We start from the raw sequence: 22,255 nt of genomic DNA on the forward strand, positions 1-22,255 counted from the left end.
AGTAAAGTGTGAATGAAGTGTGAGTACAGCAGGTGATGTCAGACTGCAGGCAGCTGCAGACGCTGGTTAACAACAAGTTAACAGACGCCTGCAGACAAAGGTCATTTCATTGGTCAACACTGAGCACACAAAGAGTTCACAGTTTCACCATCGGCCAGCGTCCATTCACTTTCTGACAGACTGTGGCAGCAGCAGCAGCAGCAGCAGCAGCAGCAGATCACTGCTGAACGGTTCTGAAAGTTCAACTGAAAAGCAGTTTTGGCTCCAAATACATGAAAATTTTCAGAGTATTATGGGGTGTCAGATCTCTTCCTGCCCTCTTTTGTTTTTGTTGGTTGATCTGTTAAGTCTGGTGAAAACATTTCCTTCCTCTTCTATAGACTTGAGCCCAGGCGGCTCTTAAACTTGGCAGCAGCCACTTTTATCTTTTCACGCTCAGTCTCCAGGAGACAAACACTTCCTTCAAAACACAAAATAACTTCAAGTGACAAATGTGGTTATGCTTTGATGCATAAATTGAATACAATCTCAATTAAATAACAGCTTTCCCACTGCTGATGTCGAACCTCTGACACAGCTGAAGTGTGTTTCCTGACTCCTTTCACCTCCTGCTGGGCTCCTCTGTGGTCTCTGGATTTTTTTGAAGGAACAGTTAAACATTTTGGTAAATATGCTTGTTTGTTAAAAAGATTCCTGAACAGAGCCATGACCCACGCACCTTAACTACTTCTTCTTTCCAGGATATCATTATCATCCATATATCGTAGGGGAAAAAAGAAGCTCCTTATAACTGTAGTACTTACCTAGAAAGAAGGAGGCTGCAGAAGTTGCCTGAGAATCACCATGTCTTGAAGTTTACTACATATAAACAAATATGAGCTAAAATAACGAGGCTAAAGATGTAGGCCACAGCTAACTGTCAACTCACAGAAATTATTACAGTTCCTGTTTACACACCCCAAATTCAAGACAGACTTATATTCATATTCTGTGTGACTGCTAATAAACTATCCGGCAAACTTTTACTGAAGACTATATGTAAACAGGCTGACAATAAGGGGGCTGAAAATATGGGCCACAGCTGTTCACTCACAGAATTTGTTACACTTCCTGTTCACAACAACCCAAATCCACGATACACATATTTTTAGATTCAGTATGACTTAAACTCTACTCTCTAAGTTCACCAACTGTCAAAAGGGTGTTCCCCAGAGCATTATGGGAGCTGTAGTTCCAAAAGTGAGCACATAATTATCCCTTAAATACACCTGACAAAAATTTAAACACAGCACTTTTTTTGGCTCCCATTTTTCACAGGTTTAAGTTAAAGAATTAAGATTTTTTTATACTTTCAAAGGAGTTATTTCTCTCAAATTTTGGTCGCAAATTCGTTAAAATAGCTCTTCTCCTTTTCCAAGATAATCCATCCACCTGACAGGTGTGACATATCAAGATGCTGATTAAACACAGCTGAGCCCTGGGCAGCTGGTCACAATGAAAGGCTGTGGTGGTGGAAATTAAAAGTGTTGTGTTTAAATTTTTGTTTAAGACAAAGAATAATAACAAGAATGATAGAGTGCATTAATATTAACATTTTTCTTGTGGCACCATCTATATATCTAACATATACATTTACAAATAAATATCAGCTTCATGTGAGAGTCTTGTAGTTCTGTTGTTTCAGGGTTTCATGCTTTAAAAATAACGTTTTAAGATACCTTACCTTGTACCTTGGTCTTTAATTGCTCTTGTATCATTTCTATTCTTACCTTTCTCATTTCCCCATCTGATCCTGAATGTGTACCTCATATTATTATACGTATTTATTTCTGTCTTTGTGCTGCTGCAACTCTGAATTTCCCCTCTGGAATCAACGACAGCTCATCTTATCTTGAAGGAATGACGTGTAAGATTTAGGGGGATTGAGTGGTAACTAGCAGTGAGGATGGCAGATTGCAACCAGCTGAAACTTCACCTGGTTAGAGTCCTTTCAGTGTTCATGAGTGTTCAGGAGGTTTTTACTGTGATCTTAATTATTTGCAGAGGTCTCATCCTTTTCAAAACAAACGGACCAGGTGATTTAAACCAGTTAAAACAAGCAGTTTAACATAGTCAAACTCTTGTAAAATTGTAAAATGTTCCTTCATGGTGATTCCACTTGTGACAGGTGCAGACTTTCTCCTGCATCCTTAGCAAACTCATCTGGCTGTGTCCTAATTTGTCCATTTATTGGAGTTCGATCTTCAAAACGCTGTCGGATATTTTTAAAATGAGAATTAGCCCAGATCCTCTGACAGCTATTTTTGGCACAGCAGGAGAGGAAAATAAGAATCTTTAAGGATCTAAACTCAAAATAACGAAGGACGGAGGTTAATCCTTCTCCACTGGAAGAACCCTCATACACCGACCTGGACTCGAAACCAAGATTCCCATTAAATGGCTCCTCTGATAAATTTCTGAGAATCTGGAATCCATTTATGGAATATATAAAAGCCAGAATCTAAACCCCCACTTTATTGGTAACTCCATGTGAAGTAAGTCACAATTACTTTATTTTAACATCTTGTTGCAGCCGATCATAATAGGATAGGTCCTGACTGGGACTTTATCTTGTGTAACTGCCTGTTTCTTTAAAGGTTATGTATGGTAAATGGTAAATGGACCTGCATTTATCCGACCACTCAAAGCGCTTTTTACACTACGAGTCACATTCACCCATTCACGCAGACATTCATACACTGGTGGCCGAGGCTACCATACGAGGTGCTTTTAACACATACACACCGATGGAAGCAACATCGGGAGCAATTTGGGGTTCAGTATCTTGCTCAAGGATACTTCGACATGCAGACTGGAGGAGCTGGGGGTTGAACCTCTGATCTTCCAATTGGTGGACGACCTGCTCTACCTCTGAGCCCCGTTGTTTATGTGTGTATCTGTACATCAGTGTACATGGGTATGTGTTTTTTATTTGAGTGTTTTCTTTTACCTTAGCTTATATGTTAAAAAAAACAACAACAATAAAAATATATTTAAGAAAGTGTTTTTTGAAGCTCTTGTGCCAGTGTTTGGCTTGTCCATTACGGTCTACTGTAGAAACATGGTGGTGCAACATAACGATCTCTGTAGACAAGGACCCGCTCCCTATGTTCATATAAACAGCTCAATCTAAGGTAACAAAAACACAACAATTCTTTCAGGTGATTATAAACTTAAGAAAACATACTAATTATATTTTACTCCAGTTCTGCCAATATATCCCCCTAAATCCTCCACACTGGACCTTTAAGTTGAATATAATATAAATAAGTATAAACTCTTTAGTTGAGACAAAGCCGTTCGGATTGTGTAAACGTCTCATTGCCGTCCAGCTCCTGTTTACTTACATCCCAAAAAGCTGACAATATTAAGCCGTCACCTGACGACAGGATTAATTCAACTGACAAACTTCAGATCAAATGTCTTTTAAAGTGTATTTTTTAAAGCATTTGAAACAGAAGAAACAGTGAACAGAGAAATCAAGTAACCACTCATTTTCTTTTTTGGATCGTGTGTAACCAAAATTCATCTCCAACTCCAGCAGTGAAAAATCTCACAGTTCAGCAAACATCAACAACAACTTAAAGTCGACTCCGCTCCGCTCTGCTCTGGAGTCAGATTACAATCAGCCAAATGTCGGTATAAAGATGAACAGCCGTTAAAACACGTACAGAATAAGGCATAGCACGAAATATTGTCATTCTTAAGTCAAAGATGTTTTTGGATTGAAATGAAATGTGATCAAACCAACCAACAGTCTATTCCTGCGCCGCACATGAATCACCTAGAAAAACACACTTCTCGTAAATCGTCAGTCTGACGACAGCTCGGGCAGCATCCTGCGCACAAACATTATGCTCTCAAACACAGGTCCGCTTTATACAGTAATAACTGCATGCATACGATACAGACGTGCACTATACGTAAAAATAAAAACAAAGGTTTTATCTGTCAGTAAAATGAAATAGCTTGGAGCTAATCATACAGCAAACATTAAGAAGTAGTTTGACATTTTAGGGAAATACACTCAACCTCCTGAGACCTCAGCTTTTGTATTAATTTTTATTTGTTTGGGGGAATCATTTCATTGCTAATGTCAAGTCTAAATTGGCGGCCAGAGGGAGGCTTAGCCATGACTACGTGACCCCCAGATATGTATATGTGTGCCATGCTGTGTGTTGCTATGTGTTGTGTATGTTATTTGTCTTAATAATAATAATAACAAAAAACAAGTTTCAACCATAAAATTTGATCACGTTTTGTATCTTGCCGACTTCTGTGTTGCGATCGGCTTGTAAATGGATTAGTGTATTGTGGTCTTGCTAAAACTAGATGGCACAAAAAAGTGTCCATGAACGAGGACAGCAGGTCTGAGTTAAGCAAAATCAAGTATAAAGTGCAGCAATCCCAAAATGTGATGTCTTTCTATAAGGACGCAGGGTTGTGGGAGATTAATTTTCTCTTAGGCTGAAAGATAGATAAGAAGTACAGCACCAGAGCTCAGAGACGATTAGCTTAGCTTAGCTTAGCTTAGCATAAAGACTAAAAACTAACAACTACAGCATGAAACTCCTGTAAAACCCCAGACTGTTAATTTTACATTTGTATTTGTGTAGAGCTTTAATGAGATATATTGTATTAATTGGAGATCTTTAGAGGTGTTTTTCTAATTTCATATTTTTTCCAGGAAGTTTATGACCATGAAACCATGATGTGAAAAATTCAGTCGAAGGCTGACATGAAAACTCATTTGGCTGCTTGTAATTATGGTCCAAATAATTAATTGTATTTCCCAAAATGTCAAACTATTCCTTGACCTTAAAAACACAAAGCTAACCTTACATAACATTTGTAAAAACAAACAAACAAAAAACAACAAAGCAAAAGTGAGCGTCTGCCTGCTGAGTTCATCCTGTCTCAGCTCACTGTATCCGCACACTTACTAAATACAGGCACCTATAACATGATAAAATACTACAGAAGTGTGCGCTAAAAGCAACAGTTAAATATCGTCATGCATTTTTTAAAACTTACTTGAATTACTTTAAGCCTGAGCTTTGGCTGGAAACACCCAAACATGAAGCCGATGCATCGGTGAAAAAGAATATGTTTCAAATATATAACTTGCAGCAGTAAACATCTAAACAAATATGGCAGAATGCAGTATGGCATAGCAGGATAGCACCTTTTTCTTTCGGTTCTTGCATTCGATCATTATGGCACAATCATCAGATTCAAGAGAAAAATACTCTCCTTAAAAACAGGCTCAAAAGCATTTACAATATGTACAGTTTATACAATATATACAGTGTGAAGCAGCAATGTCTGCATTTCTAATAGAAATATAAAGCCTTTATACATCGTTACACTCTAGCTGTTTCGTTTCTGTCAGGCACTACATGACTGAATATCCCATTGGCACAGAAGCTGAAGCAGAGAGCAGCTCAATAGACATTTAGTTTGACACTAATAGATTGTTCCCAAAGTAGAACTGACTTTTATTCTGGCAACAAGTGCTTAATTATTATATATAGAACAAGGGCCACTCAGTAGCCCTCAGTTTAACAATGTTCATCAGTCAAAGGAGTCAGTCAGTTAGAGGAGAAAGATTTCAGCACAACATCCAGCTGAACATGGACGGATATGAGACAGTGGGCCTCTGGGAACTAACACGCATCAGCAATCAACTGCAACCACGACACAGCTACACACAAGTTTGTAGCTTGTGGTCGTTTGCGGTTGCTGTGTCTCTTTGTACGTCTTGTGGTTGTTCTGCATGTATTCGTAGTTTTTTGCGTCTTTTTTGTGGTTGATTTGCCTTTGTTTGTAGTCGTCTTGTGTCTCTTTAAGGGTCCTTTTATGTCTCTGTGGTTGTTTGGTGTGTTTTTGTGGTGGTTTTGCATGTATTTGTAGTTGTTTTGTGTCTCCTTGTGGTTGTTTTGCCTCTGTTTGTAGTCATCCTGCGCCTCTTTACAAGTGTTTTGCATCTTGTGATTGTTTTTCATCTCTATGTGGTAGTGTTGCATGAATTTATAGTTGTTTTTTTGCCTCTGTAGTCGTTTTGTGTTTCATTGAGGTTGTTTTGAGTCTCTTTATGGTTGTTTTGCCTCTGTTTGTAGTCATCCTTCCACCCCTTTAAGGTTGTTTTGCATCTTGTTGTAATTGTTTGTCATCTCTTTGTGGTAGTTTTGCATGTATTTGTAGTTTTTTGTCTCCATGTGTTTTTTTTTTGCCTCTGTAGTTGTTTTGTGTTTCTTTAAGATCGTTTTGACTTGTCTCTCTTTGAGGTCCTTTTGCATCTTTGTGGTTGTTTCGCATCTTGTTGTGGTGGTTTTACGTGTATTTGTAGTCATCTTGCATCACTTTAAGGTTGTTTTGCATCTTGTTGTAGTAGTTTTGCAAGCATTTGTAGCTGTTTTGTATCTCTGTGTTTTCTTTTTATGTCTCTTCGAGGTTGTTTTGCATCCCTGTGATTGATTTGCATCTCTTTGTAGTTCTTTTGTGGTCAGTATGTGTCTCTTAACTTAACTCTTAACTCGGCCATTTTGCACGTAATTGTGGTTCTTTTGCATGCCATTATAGTTGTTTTGCGTTTCTTTAAAGTTGATGCATGTCTCTATGGTCATTTTGCTTGCCCGTGGATGTTTTGTGTCGCTTTGTGTTTTTTTGGCATCTGTTTGTGGTTGTTCTGTGGTCCATGTGTGTCTCTTTGTAGCTGTTTTGTATCTCTTCAATCGTTTTGCATCTCTTCGTCATTGTCTTGCATCATTTTGTAAACATTTTGTGTCTCTTGTCGTTTTGCATCATTTTGTGGTTGCTTGCTTCTCTTTGACGTCATTTCTAAGTCTATGTGTAGTTATTTAGTGTCTCTTTGTAGCTGTTTTGTGTCTCTTCAGTCATTTTGCATCTCTTTGTGGTTCTTTCACGTCTTGTGGTTGTTTTGCCACTGTTCGTAGTCAGTGTGTGCAGTGTATGTCTCTGTGTTTATCTTGCATCTCTTTGTGGTTGTTTAATATCTCTTTGTGGTAATTTCCGTCTCTTTGTAGTTATGTTGTGTCTCTTCAGTCATTTTGCATCTCACTGTGGTTGTTTAGCATTTATGTCTCTGTGCATCTTTGTGGTCATTTTGTGTTTCATTTTGCAGCTGAAGCCCATAAGGCCCCCTGAACATTTGGGCCCCTTGGCCGGTCTGCTGGTTTTGTAATCTATCCATCCAGCTGAGGTTTTCCCAGTGATGCAGCTCAGTGGTTCCAAATCGTTTTTATGTCACACGTTCCCCTACAGTCTTTTTCTAACTAGGTTTTTTGCATTTTTACTCGACCTATAGATCGACTCTAATTGGTGGAAAGCTGTGGCTTGTCTTTTGCAGTCCGACTACCATAGTTGGTAAGATATTGTGAAAATACTACAGATCAGAATCATGCACATTTGTAATCCTGTCATCCAAATTTGTGTGTTGATTTTTTCTAAATATAAATGTATATGTGTTCTCAAATCATAATTTAGATTTATTCAGATAAGCTGAGCATCACAATCTTTCCATGTAGCCTCTGGTAACTGCAGAAGGAGCCCTGGTTTGGAATCGCTGGTGTCGTTATCGTTAGTTCAGTGATGTAGTGTTATTTTGTTGCAGCCCTACACCACTGGGTCCGCCTGTTAGATGTCAGAGTAGAACTCCGTGTTGACGTCGACGTTGTGTAAGACAGACTTCTGGTCGCCAGCTGACATCCTGTTCAACACCTCAGCTGACAGAGAGTAACTGCTCCCAGACTTCTCCTCAAACCAGCTGTCCAGCGCTCGCTTCCCATCGAAGTTAGCGATTGGCGGTCCGTTCACGGCCACAGTCAGCAGGTCGTTCATCTGCTCCAGAGTCAGCCGGGAACGATTGTTCCTACACATCTTCTGAAGAGAACCTCTGCCTTTATCGCAGCAGGCTGTGGAACTCGGGAGGACTCTGACAACCTGCACAATCCGATTCAGCAGAGGGAAGCGCTGCTTGTACCTGCAGATGTGACTGATGACCTCCTTAAAACCGTTCATGCTGTAGTAGTCTGCCTTCAGATCCTTCCATTCCACCACCAGGCTGCCCCTGGCCTCGGTCCTGGAGCCCTCCTGACCTGCAGAGGGAACGGACTCCAGATGGTTTAATATCACCTGGATTTCTTCCTCCCCGTATGCTTGTAGCTCCTCCTGGTTCTGAGGCCAGGTGGACAGGTCCAGGACCTTGCAGGCTTTGGCGAACGAGCGACTCTGCAGATCCAACCTCTGAGACAGGATGCCCTGGCTCCTGTTGCAGATCTTTTCCCGTATGGATTGAAACTTGGACTCAGCTACACGCAGGTTCTTCAGAGCAACGCCATTAAAACTTTCACGGAAGTTTTCCTCAAACTCCTGCAGATACTCTCCGGGGCAGTCCACCAACTGTCCAATCTCCAGAATGGCTTCTTCTATCTTGGCTTCCACCTGTGACACCAGCAGGTAGTCTCCCTGGAAGTTGAAGGCTAATCGTGAGAGAACAGCTATGATATCCAGGAGGAAGTAGATGAGCTTTACGGACTGATAGTCCATGAGGAACTGGAGGAGGGTAAGGGCAATGGCTGCAGCATCAGCTCTGTGTGTCTGGCTGCTGATCTCCTTCAGATGGGCGACTACCTCCAGGTAATCTTTGATGAGCGCGTTAAGGACATTTGGTTCTCCTATGATCCATCGAATGGCTCTGATGTCCCCAAGAAACTCTGTCTCCTCAGACAGTGTTGGAGCAGTGGATCGCAGCTCGGCCATCATGCGAGGGGAGTAGCGATAGAAACTGAGGAGCTGCTTGAGGTTGTTCTCCAGATCCTCTAAGCAGGGGAGCTCCTTCCCACTGATGGCATCCAGCACCTCCAGATGGGGCCGATGGATCATGATTGGAAGGCAGAGAATCCATGGAAAAGTCTTTTGTACAGCTATGTACAGGTTGCCTCTCATTCCTGTAGAGATGTTGGTGCCATCTACCCCCAGACCCACCACCAGCAAGTCCTGAAACCTGAGGCCGAGGACGCCAAAGGCTCGATCCATAGCCTGCAGATATCCGTCCACACTGGGCATGCTCAGTCTCTGCAAGGACAGGAACTCTGTGTTTGGGGAGCCCTCGTTGGTAATGAACTGAACGTAGACTGCCACCATGTCTGAGAAAAGGTCATCATTTTGGGCATCCATTATGACACTTAGGAAAGGTGACAGACGCATCTTCTCAGCCAGGTCTTCTTTTAAAGCCCGGGCGATGTGGTGGAGGAGGATCTGACAGTCTCCGTCATTCATGTACTGGTCCACCACTTTGAGCTCACACCTCTTCAGAAGCTCTGCCAGTGGACGGAGGTCGGAGAAGGGCCGTCCCTCCATGGCCAGGTGGTACGCTGCATTGAACAGCAGCATCATGTTCTTGCACATCTCCTCAGTCTTCTCTGGATGCATGCGCAACTTGTATAGCTGCAGACACTTTTTATGGAGGTTGCTCTGACTGTGGAGCTTGATGGTGTGGATCTTAAACTGCTTGGAGCCGATAATAAAGGCAGAGGTTCGGGATGACTGGACGGTGTATTGGCGGCAGACATGGCACCACATCTCATTGAGGGTCGGTGAGTAGCGAAGGAACCAGAATTTTTTCAGCCACTCTTGCTTGAAGCGACGAATCCGCCGGCCTCCTCCAGAGGAAAGCTTCAGTGAGTCTTCCGGAGAAATCACCAGATCTGCAGCAATTGACTCATCAGCCGAGTCCACGTCCTGGTCATCTTCATCCAGTACCACCTGAGTGGGCGTCAAGGGCTCCATAACTGCAAAGAAAAATATATTCAACATCTGCTGCCAGCTTTAGGCCCCATTCAGACAGAGCATGATTTAGCAGATTTTTGTAATTGTACTCAATCAGAGTGAAACTTTTTGCTCCTTGCTTTTGAAATGAATTGAAAAAACTTCAACTCAGAGCGGAAAAGCATCTGCCTTCATTGGTGTTTATTTTCCCCATTGTCCAATCAAATGAATGGAGAGGCCGGCCTTCTGTGGCGATGAAAACAAACTAGTGGTGGCTGTCAGTGGATACTCAGTGTATGACTTTACCGACCGTAGTTACTAGGGATGGGCATGTATTTGTTCAATATTTAGTGTAATCATCGCCTAACATAACACATTTGAGCATAACTTTTCTATTTTTCTTTAATTTAAAATGGGTGAAATCTTATTTCACTGTAGAGCTGCACGTAATGTGTCTCTCTAACATTACCTAACAGTTAATAATAAATCTAATGACAGAGTCAAGTTGTTTTGTTGTCGGTGTGAGTTTGTGGCACCATTAAAGGGCTCTGTATTGGATGTGAGCCTCTGCTGAAGTGTTAACTGGGCAGATGATGAACTGACTGGAAGGAGAGCAGCTGTGGACTCCAAAGACAGACATTCAGTGCTGCATCTAACCTCTGTAACTGCAGCAACTGAAGGTTTGCTGATATTTCTCATTTTAACTTTGACTTTATGGTTTAACAGGCTAATTGAAGCCTGGTTGTTCAATAAATAAACATAGAATTGCACTTAATTTTGATTGTTGTCCAATTCACATGCCTATTCTTACGGGTTTTTTTTTTTTTACTAGTCGAGTACTTTATACTATTGTAATGGGAGTACTAGAATATGGGTATTACTTAAAATGCCCAACCCAAGAAATTAGCATGGTCTGAAAGAAACAGAAAGAATGTTAGCTAACAGCTGCTTAACGTTAAACCCTTGATGTTAGAAAGTTGCTGATGCAACAGTATGTTCAGATATGTCTCGCAGCTTGCTGAAGACAACAGGGAAAGTTACAAACGTTAGCTTAACACTGTCCATAAACTGTACACTACTTAACAGGTAACTAGTAGTACAGTCTAAATTCATGAAAACAACAACAAATACTAGTAATATTTTGCCTCCAGGTTGTTTTCAATTAAATTCATGATAACTATGGTTCATTCAGTCACACAGCTCCAGGTATCCAGCAGCAGCCACCATTGGCTGGCTGCTAAAAAGTGCTCTGTCTTACTTAGTTACATTGCACAATGTAAAGGACTGTGTAAGCCATTTTGAGCCATGCCAGCAGGATGGCTCTGTGGATGGTAATGTCTGATGATCCAGATTAAATCTCAGCAAGAATTAGAATGGATTGCCATGAAAGTTCGTAAAGACATTTGATGACATGGATGATGTGCTGACATACTGCAGCAAGAGTGTTGTGTCACTTCCTAGGGGTCTGTGCCAATCAACTGGACAGTAACCAGAAGTCTTAATGGACATTAAGTCACTGCCCTGTTTTGTGAAAGACTTGTTGGAAATCGGTGCAACAAGAATGTCCCATAATATGGACCAACTCCAACTGCCAGTTTCTAATCACACAAACTTTGAATTGTGCTTTACAGGTTAATTATTTACCAAGTTGAATTCTCAAGGAGGCAGGCCATTAAATCAGCAAAATAAAATTACAAAAATCCCCCCTAAAGTTTTCAGAATGTACCTTGAAAATCCTCGACGGGGCCCTGCTCAGGATGGGGCGGGGCCTGATTGTGTTGCGCCTGGATCTGTTCTGACATTGATGAACCAACCACGTTGCCTCGTTCTCCTCTGACTCGGGACAGCTCCTCCTCCAGCTCCTGGATCCTCCTCTTCAGTTTGACACAGTTGGGGCAGAAGGAGGTGGAGGGTTCCTCACTGTTGTGGTTCTCCTCCTCTTTCTCCTCCACCTTCAGGTTTGGGACGTTAAAGCTGCCTTCAGACGAGTTGAACCCGGACCCGAGGACTGGCGCTTTGCACTCACTTTGGAGGGAAGACTTACTGGAGTCCTCAAGAGAAGCCTCCAGGACGTCTTTGAAGATGAGGTCGATCTTCTTCCTCTTGGTGGGAGGCTGACCGTCGGACTCTTCACTGGGTTGTTTACTGGGGCTGGGTTTGCCCTGCAGAGCTGACTGCAGGCAGGAAGATTTAAGGTCCTTCTGAATGTTGGGCAGGACTGTTGGCTTCTCGGTATCTGCAACAAAACAGGTTTATTAGTTATAAAAATCTGCAACTCCGGAGAACTGAGTCTTGACTGAGGAAATCAGTCAAGACTTTCAAACTGATGGGCTGCATCTCACACGTCATAAACTTTTGTTTTGCGAGAATAAACAACCACAACAGCTTGATTATGAGGTCAGCAAGACGTCTGAGGATCATTAAAAACAGTACATTTAGCTGTTTTGGACCAATGCTCGCCTCGGGCACATTAAGGAGCCCAGGAGGTTCCTAATCAGATACCCAAACCACCTCAACTAACCCCTTTCAATGCGAGGGAGCAGCGGCTCTACTCCGAGCTCCCTCCAGATGCCTGAGCTCCTCACCCTATCTCTAAGGCTGAGCCCAGCCACCCCACAGAGGAAACTCATTTCAGCCGCTTGTATTTGCAGTCTCATTCTTTCAGTCACTCCAGAGCTCATGACCATAGGTGAGGGTTGGGACGTAGATGGACCAGTAAATCGAAAGCTTTGCATTCCGGCTCAGCTCCCTCTTCACCATGACGGTCTGGCACAGCGCCCGCATCATTCAGAAGCCGCACCAAACCGTTGATCCATCTCACGCTCCATTCTACCCTCACTCGAGAAAAACCCCGAGATACTTGAACTCTTTGCTTGAGGCAGCAACTCTCCAAACACAGATGGTTGTTTGAATACATGTTCTGATAAATGTTTTATGGCTTGATCCATCATTGTACATTTTCAAACTAACTCTCTGATTTGGTACTGATTTGTCATTTAATTTAAATGTTGACTCATACGTAAACTGGACATTGAAGTGAATGTCTATAAGGATAATAAGTCTCCTGACGCTTGAAGGGCCTCAAAATTGAAATCAACATAAGTTTGACTTAAGTGTTGGGCTTTCAGCTGTGGTCAGAAAATTAGTTTTTGTATTTTTCTCCATTATTAGTCTCATGTAGTCACACCTATCTCCACAGTGCTGTGACAATGCCATAGGAAGGTCTTGAATCACAGATTATCTTTCTGCTATAGGGGCGTGTTATTGTTTCTTCAACTCAATCACAGTCGTCTTGGGTGGCACTAAGCCCAGGATGCAGCAACAGTGCTCTTGCAAAACAGTGTCAGGGCTGAACTTGTTACGGTGGAACATTTACACATGGTGAGGCAAGCACTGTCATAAAAATGGCCCCACAAATGAAAAAGCTACAAAAAAGTCGTAGAACAGAACAAACAGTCGTGTGTCACTATGTGATTCAACTTTTCCTAATAAATAAATTAAACAATTTTCAGCATGCAAGTTGCAGCTTGGGGGTTGCTGTTGTTGTTTCCCATAGCGTAAGGGGATTTGGAAACCTTGACACGCAAATCCCAGTATAGGGTATTGGCATACTGAAAGGCATACTGAAATCAGCTGTCCAGTGGCAGGCTTATAGCCACAGTCTACATCTAATAATTCAGACAGCTCCATTATTAACAGTCTATGGAGCAGATCCGGAGTCAGTCCTCAAATGACACATTACTGCACTTCCTGCTGTTGCTCTATTTCAATTAAACAAAACTCACCACAGTGTCGGGATTAAGGTTGATTTTTCCCTGAGAATGTCAGAGCTAACAAAACAGAGCTCTCAGTGTGACAACAGCACCACCTGCTGGAGAGCTCAGAGCTCAAACTGTGATGTATTAAATAGTCTTCACATACAGGTGTGATTCATTTTATTCAAATTTGTCAAATAATGACATTCTGAGGAAAAATTTAATTAAAAAATAGGCAGAGTCCAAATCGAACCAGCAGCTCAGGTGCATCAGTCACAAAGAGACAAATCTGGACAAAAAAAAAAATGACAAAGTGAGCAGAGCTTACTGTTAAACATACAGAGGATGAATTAAATGAAATTTTTGAACACTTAAACTACAACACTGTACTGACCAAGCACCTCTCACACTCTCAACAAATGCTGCATTTACAGCTTTATTTAGATCTTATGGAAAATAGGTGTTGATCAGAAACAGCTTGCTGCCCGTCAGTGGAACAACAGCTGATTCCCAGAGCTGAAAAATTAGAAACTGCCTGTCCAGCTCAGCTTCTCTGTGTCTGTCTCACCTGTGTCCAGGTTGCGGTCGATGCTCTCCTGAGAGACACAGTGAAGTCGTTTGATGTAGTCGTCGCTGTACCAGACCCTCAGCTTCTCTCCTGCTGCCAGCGTCCGACACACTCTGAAGTAAATGTTTTTACCACGTTGAAACGCTGTCAAGTTCCTCTCGATCTCCTCTGACGAGGTCCGCACGAACCTGCAGGTCACAAAAAACCAACAGTCTGTCCATCTACTGCTCATCTCAGCTCTGACACAGTTTATTATATCAGTATTTAGTGCAGACACATGCAGAGTTTTACATAATGTCAAATTATTGTATATTAAAATAAAAAGTGTTACCTCATCCAGTTGGCTTTGGTCTCATCGCTGCCATCGATGGATTGATACGTGTTGTTAAAATCAACAATCTGGAATGTCACAATAAACAGAAAACTAGTTTACAGCTGCACTGGTTTGAACCTGGTTATAAACTGTGACTGGAGCATGTTTAGACTGGTTCTAAACCGGTCTTGGACCAGTTAAACTTACTATCCAGGAAAAGAAGCCGGAGGACTTGTCCTTGGACACCAGCTCTCCCTCGTACGGGCCGAACACCGCCCCCTTAGGGATGTTTGGATCCAGGCAGCGGACATCCACCTCGTTCCCCTCGGTGAAGACCTCCAGGCCTGACGGGACGGTGAGCGCCGCCCTGTTGGCTGACCCCGGGGCCGCAGGTGTGTCAGGGACAAACAGCGGGGGCCCGTGGGACGGACACTCCTTCTGGAAATAGTCCTGGCACTCCTCACAGACTGGAGGACAAATATCAAAGTATTAACATCATGTCAGGTCTTTACCTCTAACAGCTCTTTAAAAAATATACTGAGGTCAGTTTTTTACACATTTTAAACCCTAAACCTAAAAGAATGTAGAAGGTTTTTTGGATACATCATAAAGGAATAAAAACACTCAGCAGAGACCAGATCTTAAAGCAATAGCTCAGACTTTTTGAAGTGGGGTCATATGAGGCACTCATCCATAGTCAGTATATTACCTACAGTAGATGTCAGTCGGCACGCCTCCTGTTTAAAGAAGCTGGCAGGAGTCCAACACGAAAGCTAAACATTGTACTGCTGTGGAGGGGGGCTGCAGAAAAATGTATTTTAGACACCTAAAAAAATCAATATCAGTTGAAGTGTACGGTATATTAAGTATATTTTCACCACTTTACCTTTCCATCAGACAGCCCGTTCTGACAGGGAAACTGTTACCAGCTTCAGTTCCCCATCTATGCTCTTGCCAAAGCCAGACTCCATTGACAAAAACAGTAATTTTAGCTCTCTGAACACAAGAGCTGCTGGTCTACTGCTGCCTCCACCAGACAGTTAGTTTGTGTTAGTGTTACTTTGGTGATTCCAAACAAACCCATTAAAATGCTACAGTCACACAATAACACAAACAAACTAAGTGATAAAGGCAGCAGTAGACCAGCAGCTGGAGGTAAGGTAAAGCAGTGAAAATATTCTAAATATAGCGTACACTTTAAGGTCCAGTGTGTGGGATTTAGGGGGATATATTGGCAGAAATGGAATATAATATAATAAGTATGTTTTCTTTAGTTTATAATTACCTGAAAATAAGAAACATTTTTGTTACTTTGAATGAGGTGTTTATATCTACATAAGGAGCAGGTCCTTGTCTACAGAGAGAGAGAGATCACCATGTTGCACCACCATGTTTCTACAGTAGCCCAGAATAGACAAACCAAACACTGGCTTTATGTAGGGACATTAGTGTTTTCCCCATCAGCCAACGCAGATAGAAGGCCCTTCGCGATATGCAGCATTGGAAAAACACTGAAACTGTAGAGGTGATAGAGCCTTCTCGGTGGCAGCCCCCAGTCTGTGGAACAGCTTGCCACTGCATGTAAGAGCTGCTCAGACTCTTGAACATTTTAAATCCCGGCTGAAAACCCAATTCTTCTCACTAGCTTTCAGCACTAGTTAAGCATGAGATCTTGGTTTTAGTGCTATTTATTTTATCTAGATTTGTTTTTATGATGTTTTATTGGTCATTTTATTACGTTTTATTGTTTATTTTTACCATGTGTTTCAGAGAGGGATGTTTATATTTATTTTATTTATATTTGTTTATATGTATTTACATGCATAGCCTGTACAGCACTTTGGTCAACTGAGGTTGTTTTTAATGTGCCATAGAAATAAACTTGACTTGACTTGGTCTATTCCGTGTTTTTACTCATTTAAATCACCTGGTCTGTTTGTTTTGGAGAGGAAGAGACCTCTGTGGATAATTTGGCTCCCGGTAAAAACCTCCTGAACAATGAACACTGAAGAAATTCTAACCAGGAGAAGTTTCAGCTTGCATCACCGCTAAATGCCACTAAATCTGATCGATAAATCTAATGATACTGATTTTTTTTAGGTGTTTAAAATATGTTGCTGCCCCCGTCCACAGCAGCACATTGCTTAGCTTCTGTGTCTGACTCCTGTCTGCTTCTCCAAACCAAAGGCGTGCCGACTGACATCTACTGTCGGTATTACACTGACTATAGATAAGTACCTCATACAACCCCACTTCAAAAAACCCGAACTATCCCTTTAATCACCCCTCCCTTTAATATTGATTTTCCAGTCACAGCTGAGTAACTGTAAGGAGCTAACTTTGGTCTGCTGTTCCTGAGAACATCGTCACAGAGCTGCTAACATGGCTGCAGATTCTCAGTCTGGTTTATTGATCGGTTATTGAAAGAGAAAGTCAAACTCACACCAGAGGTCCAACGACCGCTCGCTCATGGTGGAACCATGTTGGTGGAAAACAGCACGTCACAACTCTGCAGAACAAAAACAGAACAGAACATTATTTGTTACTGCAACATGTCAGACACAAGATATAAACTCCTCTATCACAGTGGACACACACCTTATAACATTATATAGGCAGTAACATAAAGATGGCTGCTGAGTGTGACACTGATGACACAATAAGGATGTTGATGTGTAGCCTTTGACGTATACTGATGTTTTTCTAAAGTCATTACTGTGTTTAATGTTCTAATATTTTTATAGTACAGGTGGTACAGTGGGTAGCAATGTCGCCTCACAGCAAGAGGGTTCCTAGTTTGAGCCTTTCTGTGCAGAGTTTGCATGTTCTCCCCGTGTCAGCGTGGGTTTCTTCCAGGTACTCCAGCTTCCTCCCACAGTCCAAAGACATCTTTCTCATTTCTGTTCATAATTTTGTGTTTTTTGACATTTTCTAGTGCTGAATTATTTTTTATTGACAGTTTAGTGTTGTCTTTCTTAAACTGAGGAGAGGTTTGCTGTATAAACTTATGGCCTTTATGCTGTTGTGTATGTGCACTTTAAAAAAACTATAACCTATAAATAGCTGCTGATTATGTCCACTGTTACATGACACGTCTGTTCTGTCACCGTGAACGGTCTTTAAGGTATTTTAATCACGGGGAGTCTGTCGTCCACCTCCATTGTATTCTTCTTTGTTGTTGTTTGTGCTGTTAATACTGTTTTCTTAAATGAGGATAAATAAATAAAGTGGTAGTTGTGTTTATCATCGAGTTAGCCGATTACTTTCTTGATTACTTTCAATGAATCTGTTAGTCTTCGAAATGTCTGAAAATAGTGTAAAAGTGCGATCCAGAAAAGGTTTGGCATTTTTATTAGTTAAAAAAAAACAACATAAAAATGATCGAATCAATTTTCACAACAGTTCCAGACACATTTTTTTTATTTATTTATTTTTTTTTTATTGATTAACAGTTTCGGCTCTAAACATCACAGTCATGTACAGGACTTAGGCTTTATGCTGCAGTAGAATAAATAAATGTTATTTAATATCAGTTGGACAATTTGTGACATCACAACTAGTTTGGAGCCAATCAGGGTGCAGAATTAAACATTGAGGAAACATCTTGTGTCCAGAAGTTAAACTTTAGAAATCAAAAATTTACGGCAAGGCGGAATAATGGCGTGAAATTCCCGCCGGTGTGAACGGTGGTCACTTTATACTACATGTCACTTTACAGGGTGTCTACAGATATAACCAAGGTATGAAACTCAGGCTGTTTCATTTGCTATGGTTGTGGCGTGGAAACTTATTCTACTCATGTGGAAGTCGGATTGTGCACCAACATATGATCTGAGGATAAGAGAGCTGATGGATGTATTTAGAAAGGTTAGGGTTTGCTAATAAGAATAAGATTCAAATATTTGTCAGAATTTGGAGCCATGTACTCGAGTATCTCAGGGGTAGTGACATAGTCTAATTGAGTAGCATTATATCCTCTGTCTCTGTGTATATGTATTTTGTTTATTTATTCTGTTGAAGTCCTTGGCCTTTTCTTTCTACCTATGAAGATATATTGTGACTGCGCTGTTACAGTGATGTACTGAGCATTTGTTTTATATTGAAAATCCTACAATAAAGGTTTAAAAAAAGACCCATTGAATCAAAGTTTAAGACAATTCAAGACTTTTTAAGGCCTTATATTAAGAGAACTTAATTTAATTAACTTAATTTTAAGACTAGACACCCTGTCTTACCTCTCTTTTGAAGTTGCAGCTCTGTACAGATTTATTTTCAGTCTCACTTTGTATGTACATTTTGCCACAGCACATTACTCTACATGCTACTACTGATTTATATCACTTCATATTTTATTCGTGTTATTATCATCATGATTATCATTGATGCATACTTAAATTACATTGTTGGAGGAAGCCTTAATGGTAATGACAGCTCTTGTTATGTATTTTTTTCTGTTTATTTTATTTTATTCAGAAAGGAGCAGTGCACATTAATTAACTTGATCACTTAAGTCACAATGTGCCAGATTTAGACATACTGCTGTGCATTTGACCATAAATATGTGTAATATATATATTGCATGTATTTTGTTTTGCTTACCGTGTTCAGCATCAGTCTGACTCTGATGTAAGTTCATTATCAGGAGTTTATAGACATATTATTATTAGTAGTAGTAGTATTAGTATTATTATTATTATGGCTTGGACCCTACAAAGACTATAAACGGATAATAATCAGTCATTGCAGCTCTTTTTTCTCTGCGGACATTTTATTATTAATAAATCAGTGTGTTTATATATTCAGAGGGTTATTAAACTGTGGCTGTGATGAGAACAGTCCTCCTCCTCCTCTTCCTCCTCCTCCTCCTCCTGCTCTCTGCAGTCTCAACACAAACACTTCACAAACACTCATAAACTAAACTTGTCTTTAACTTTGTCTCCGTGTCTCCACATCATCTCTGATAATCTCTGTTAATCTGTCAAACGAGCAGCAGCGGCTCGGTTTTAATCTGCGCCACGTTTCTGTGCTCGGCTCTGATCTGCAGACAACAACTGGCAATCTGCCTGCTGTTTTCGGAAGCCATTTTCGCTGGCCACAGTGGCTACCGACACAGACCCACCTTGTGCAGAGACGCAGCGGGGACACGGACCCTCCGTCCCGGGTGAAGCTCCGCTCTCCCCTCCCCCGGCCGCCGAGCACCGAACCCCGGCCACTGGCTCCGCGGCTGCCCGCCCGACGATGCAAAGTTTCCCGTTAATTTTTTGCAGCGACTCGGTCGCCTCCCCGAGCTTTGACCACCATTTTTCATCACAGGAAATGACATAAAGAACGGAAGAAAGACTGCGCACAAATTAAAGTTAACAACAGTGGGAGTGAGACGGGACGGTGGCTCGGTCTCACCTGCACGGCTGCACGCGCACCTTTTACCTGCTGCAGCTGCTGCGAGTCACGCGCTGCCTTTCATCACAGCCTTGTTTATAACAATACAGTACCATATTATAAAGGAATAATACAAGATAATATAACGGAATAATAATTAATCATCAGTATTTACTTATTACATTATTAACCAATGAAGGCTACTTAATTATCCAGAGTTTAAAAAACGTATCAATTTACAAATTGACGCATTAATTTCTTAATAAGAAGCTCTGTAAATTAAATTAAATTAAAATACACCTAAATACAGTTCTATATAACTTCAGATACCTTACTACTGTCTATTTATTTTTTAGAGGTAAATATAGCTGTATTTTACATTTATGAATTAACCCTTTAAGACCCACATTTTTTGGGGGGGAGGGACAGAGGATCTTTATGTGGAGACAGCAGTTCAACAGTACATGTCACCCAGAAGTGTTATACATCATCTGAAAGCTGGGAACCTGAAGATTAATATGAGATGCAGCTAAAAAATATATAAGTCAGAAATATGTAATTAGCATTATGTTTTTTGTTAGGTACCTATTAAAATGTTTAGAGTGTATAGGGGCTTAGAAGAGTATGATGGAAGTATATGAGCGATATTCCTGTGATCAATTGTGTCTCATAAGTTGTTGCAGCCATTTTTGGGTTGATACCATTGGTTTCACAGTTTTGTTGCTAAATATAAGCATTATTGATCACTCAAGAATTGATAAAAATGGTCAAAATCCCTCCAAAATACCATTTACCGTCAGAAACACCATAAAAAAATCCATGCCGTTATCTGGTATAAACAACTTTTAATATTTGGAGATTTGGCGACTGGATGGCGACCACCTCTGTCCTGGAACCTGCTGAGAAACCCTCTTATTGTGAATATAGCTACGAAAACCATCCATACTCTGAATGCTCCAGGACTTTAGTTTGTGGTTGTAAAGTTTCATGAGGCTTCGATTATCCTAGAGGTCACTATGGGTCATTTTATACAGGGAGGTCTGTTTCAAAGAAATGGCTACTATTAGGGGTGTAACAATACATCGATCCACATCGATACATCAATTCATTGATTAACGCTCCGATTATATAGATGCAAAATGAAAACATCGATCCATATCGTCATCTTAAAGATACACATTTATTTTGAAATTCACATAGCACGTCTGTGTCACCATTTCTGGGCAAGCGCGCCTCCCCTCAAACAAACAGAGCTCAGAAATAAAATGGTCAAATCATATTCTAGTTGTTTTTGTGAGTTGATATACAGTACAGGCCAAAAGTTTGGACACACCTTTTCATTCAATGCGTTTTCTTTATTTTCATGACTATTTACATTGTAGATTCTCACTGAAGGCATCAAAACTATGAATGAACACATGTGGAGTTATGTACTTAACAAAAAAAAGGTGAAATAACTGAAAACATGTTTTATATTCTAGTTTCTTCAAAATAGCCACCCTTTGCTCTGATTACTGCTTTGCACACTCTTGGCATTCTCTCCATGAGCTTCAAGAGGTAGTCACCTGAAATGGTTTCCACTTCACAGGTGTGCCTTATCAGGGTTAATTAGTGGAATTTCTTGCTTTATCAATGGGGTTGGGACCATCAGTTGTGTTGTGCAGAAGTCAGGTTAATACACAGCCGACAGCCCTATTGGACAACTGTTAAAATTCATATTATGGCAAGAACCAATCAGCTAACTAAAGAAAAACCAGTGGCCATCATTACTTTAAGAAATGAAGGTCAGTCAGTCAGTCCGGAAAATTGCAACAACTTTAAATGTGTCCCCAAGTGGAGTCGCAAAAACCATCAAGCGCTACAATGAAACTGGCACACATGAGGACCGACCCAGGAAAGGAAGACCAAGAGTCACCTCTGCTTCTGAGGATAAGTTCATCCGAGTCACCAGCCTCAGAAATCGCAAGTTAACAGCAGCTCAGATCAGAGACCAGATGAATGCCACACAGAGTTCTAGCAGCAGACCCATCTCTAGAACAACTGTTAAGAGGAGACTGCGCCAATCAGGCCTTCATGGTCAAATAGCTGCTAGGAAACCACTGCTAAGGAGAGGCAACAAGCAGAAGAGATTTGTTTGGGCCAAGAAACACAAGGAATGGACATTAGACCAGTGGAAATCTGTGCTTTGGTCTGATGAGTCCAAATTTGAGATCTTTGGTTCCAACCGCCGTGTCTTTGTGAGACGCAGAAAAGGTGAACGGATGGATTCCACATGCCTGGTTCCCACTGTGAAGCATGGAGGAGGAGGTGTGATGGTGTGGGGGTGTTTTGCTGGTGACACTGTTGGGGATTTATTCAAAATTGAAGGCACACTGAACCAGCATGGCTACCACAGCATCCTACAGCGACATG

At 41.2% G+C, this 22,255-nt stretch overlaps 1 protein-coding gene across 1 annotated transcript; it reads right to left on the reverse strand.

The window, feature by feature from the left end:
* Positions 1–6,526: 6,526 nt before the first annotated feature.
* prdm11 (PR domain containing 11) lies at positions 6,527–19,788 on the reverse strand. Its single transcript, XM_033635351.2, has 7 exons — positions 19,584–19,788; positions 16,908–16,973; positions 14,672–14,931; positions 14,483–14,550; positions 14,152–14,339; positions 11,555–12,064; positions 6,527–9,851 (listed from the first exon to the last, which is right to left on the reverse strand). The coding sequence occupies exons 2-7, from the start codon at positions 16,933–16,935 to the stop codon at positions 7,696–7,698; spliced, it is 3,210 nt and encodes a 1,069-aa protein (XP_033491242.1). The 5' UTR covers positions 16,936–16,973; positions 19,584–19,788; the 3' UTR covers positions 6,527–7,695.
* Positions 19,789–22,255: the final 2,467 nt, after the last annotated feature.

This window comes from Epinephelus lanceolatus, chromosome 5, assembly GCF_041903045.1.
Source record: "Epinephelus lanceolatus isolate andai-2023 chromosome 5, ASM4190304v1, whole genome shotgun sequence".
Lineage (NCBI taxonomy): Eukaryota > Metazoa > Chordata > Actinopteri > Perciformes > Serranidae > Epinephelus > Epinephelus lanceolatus.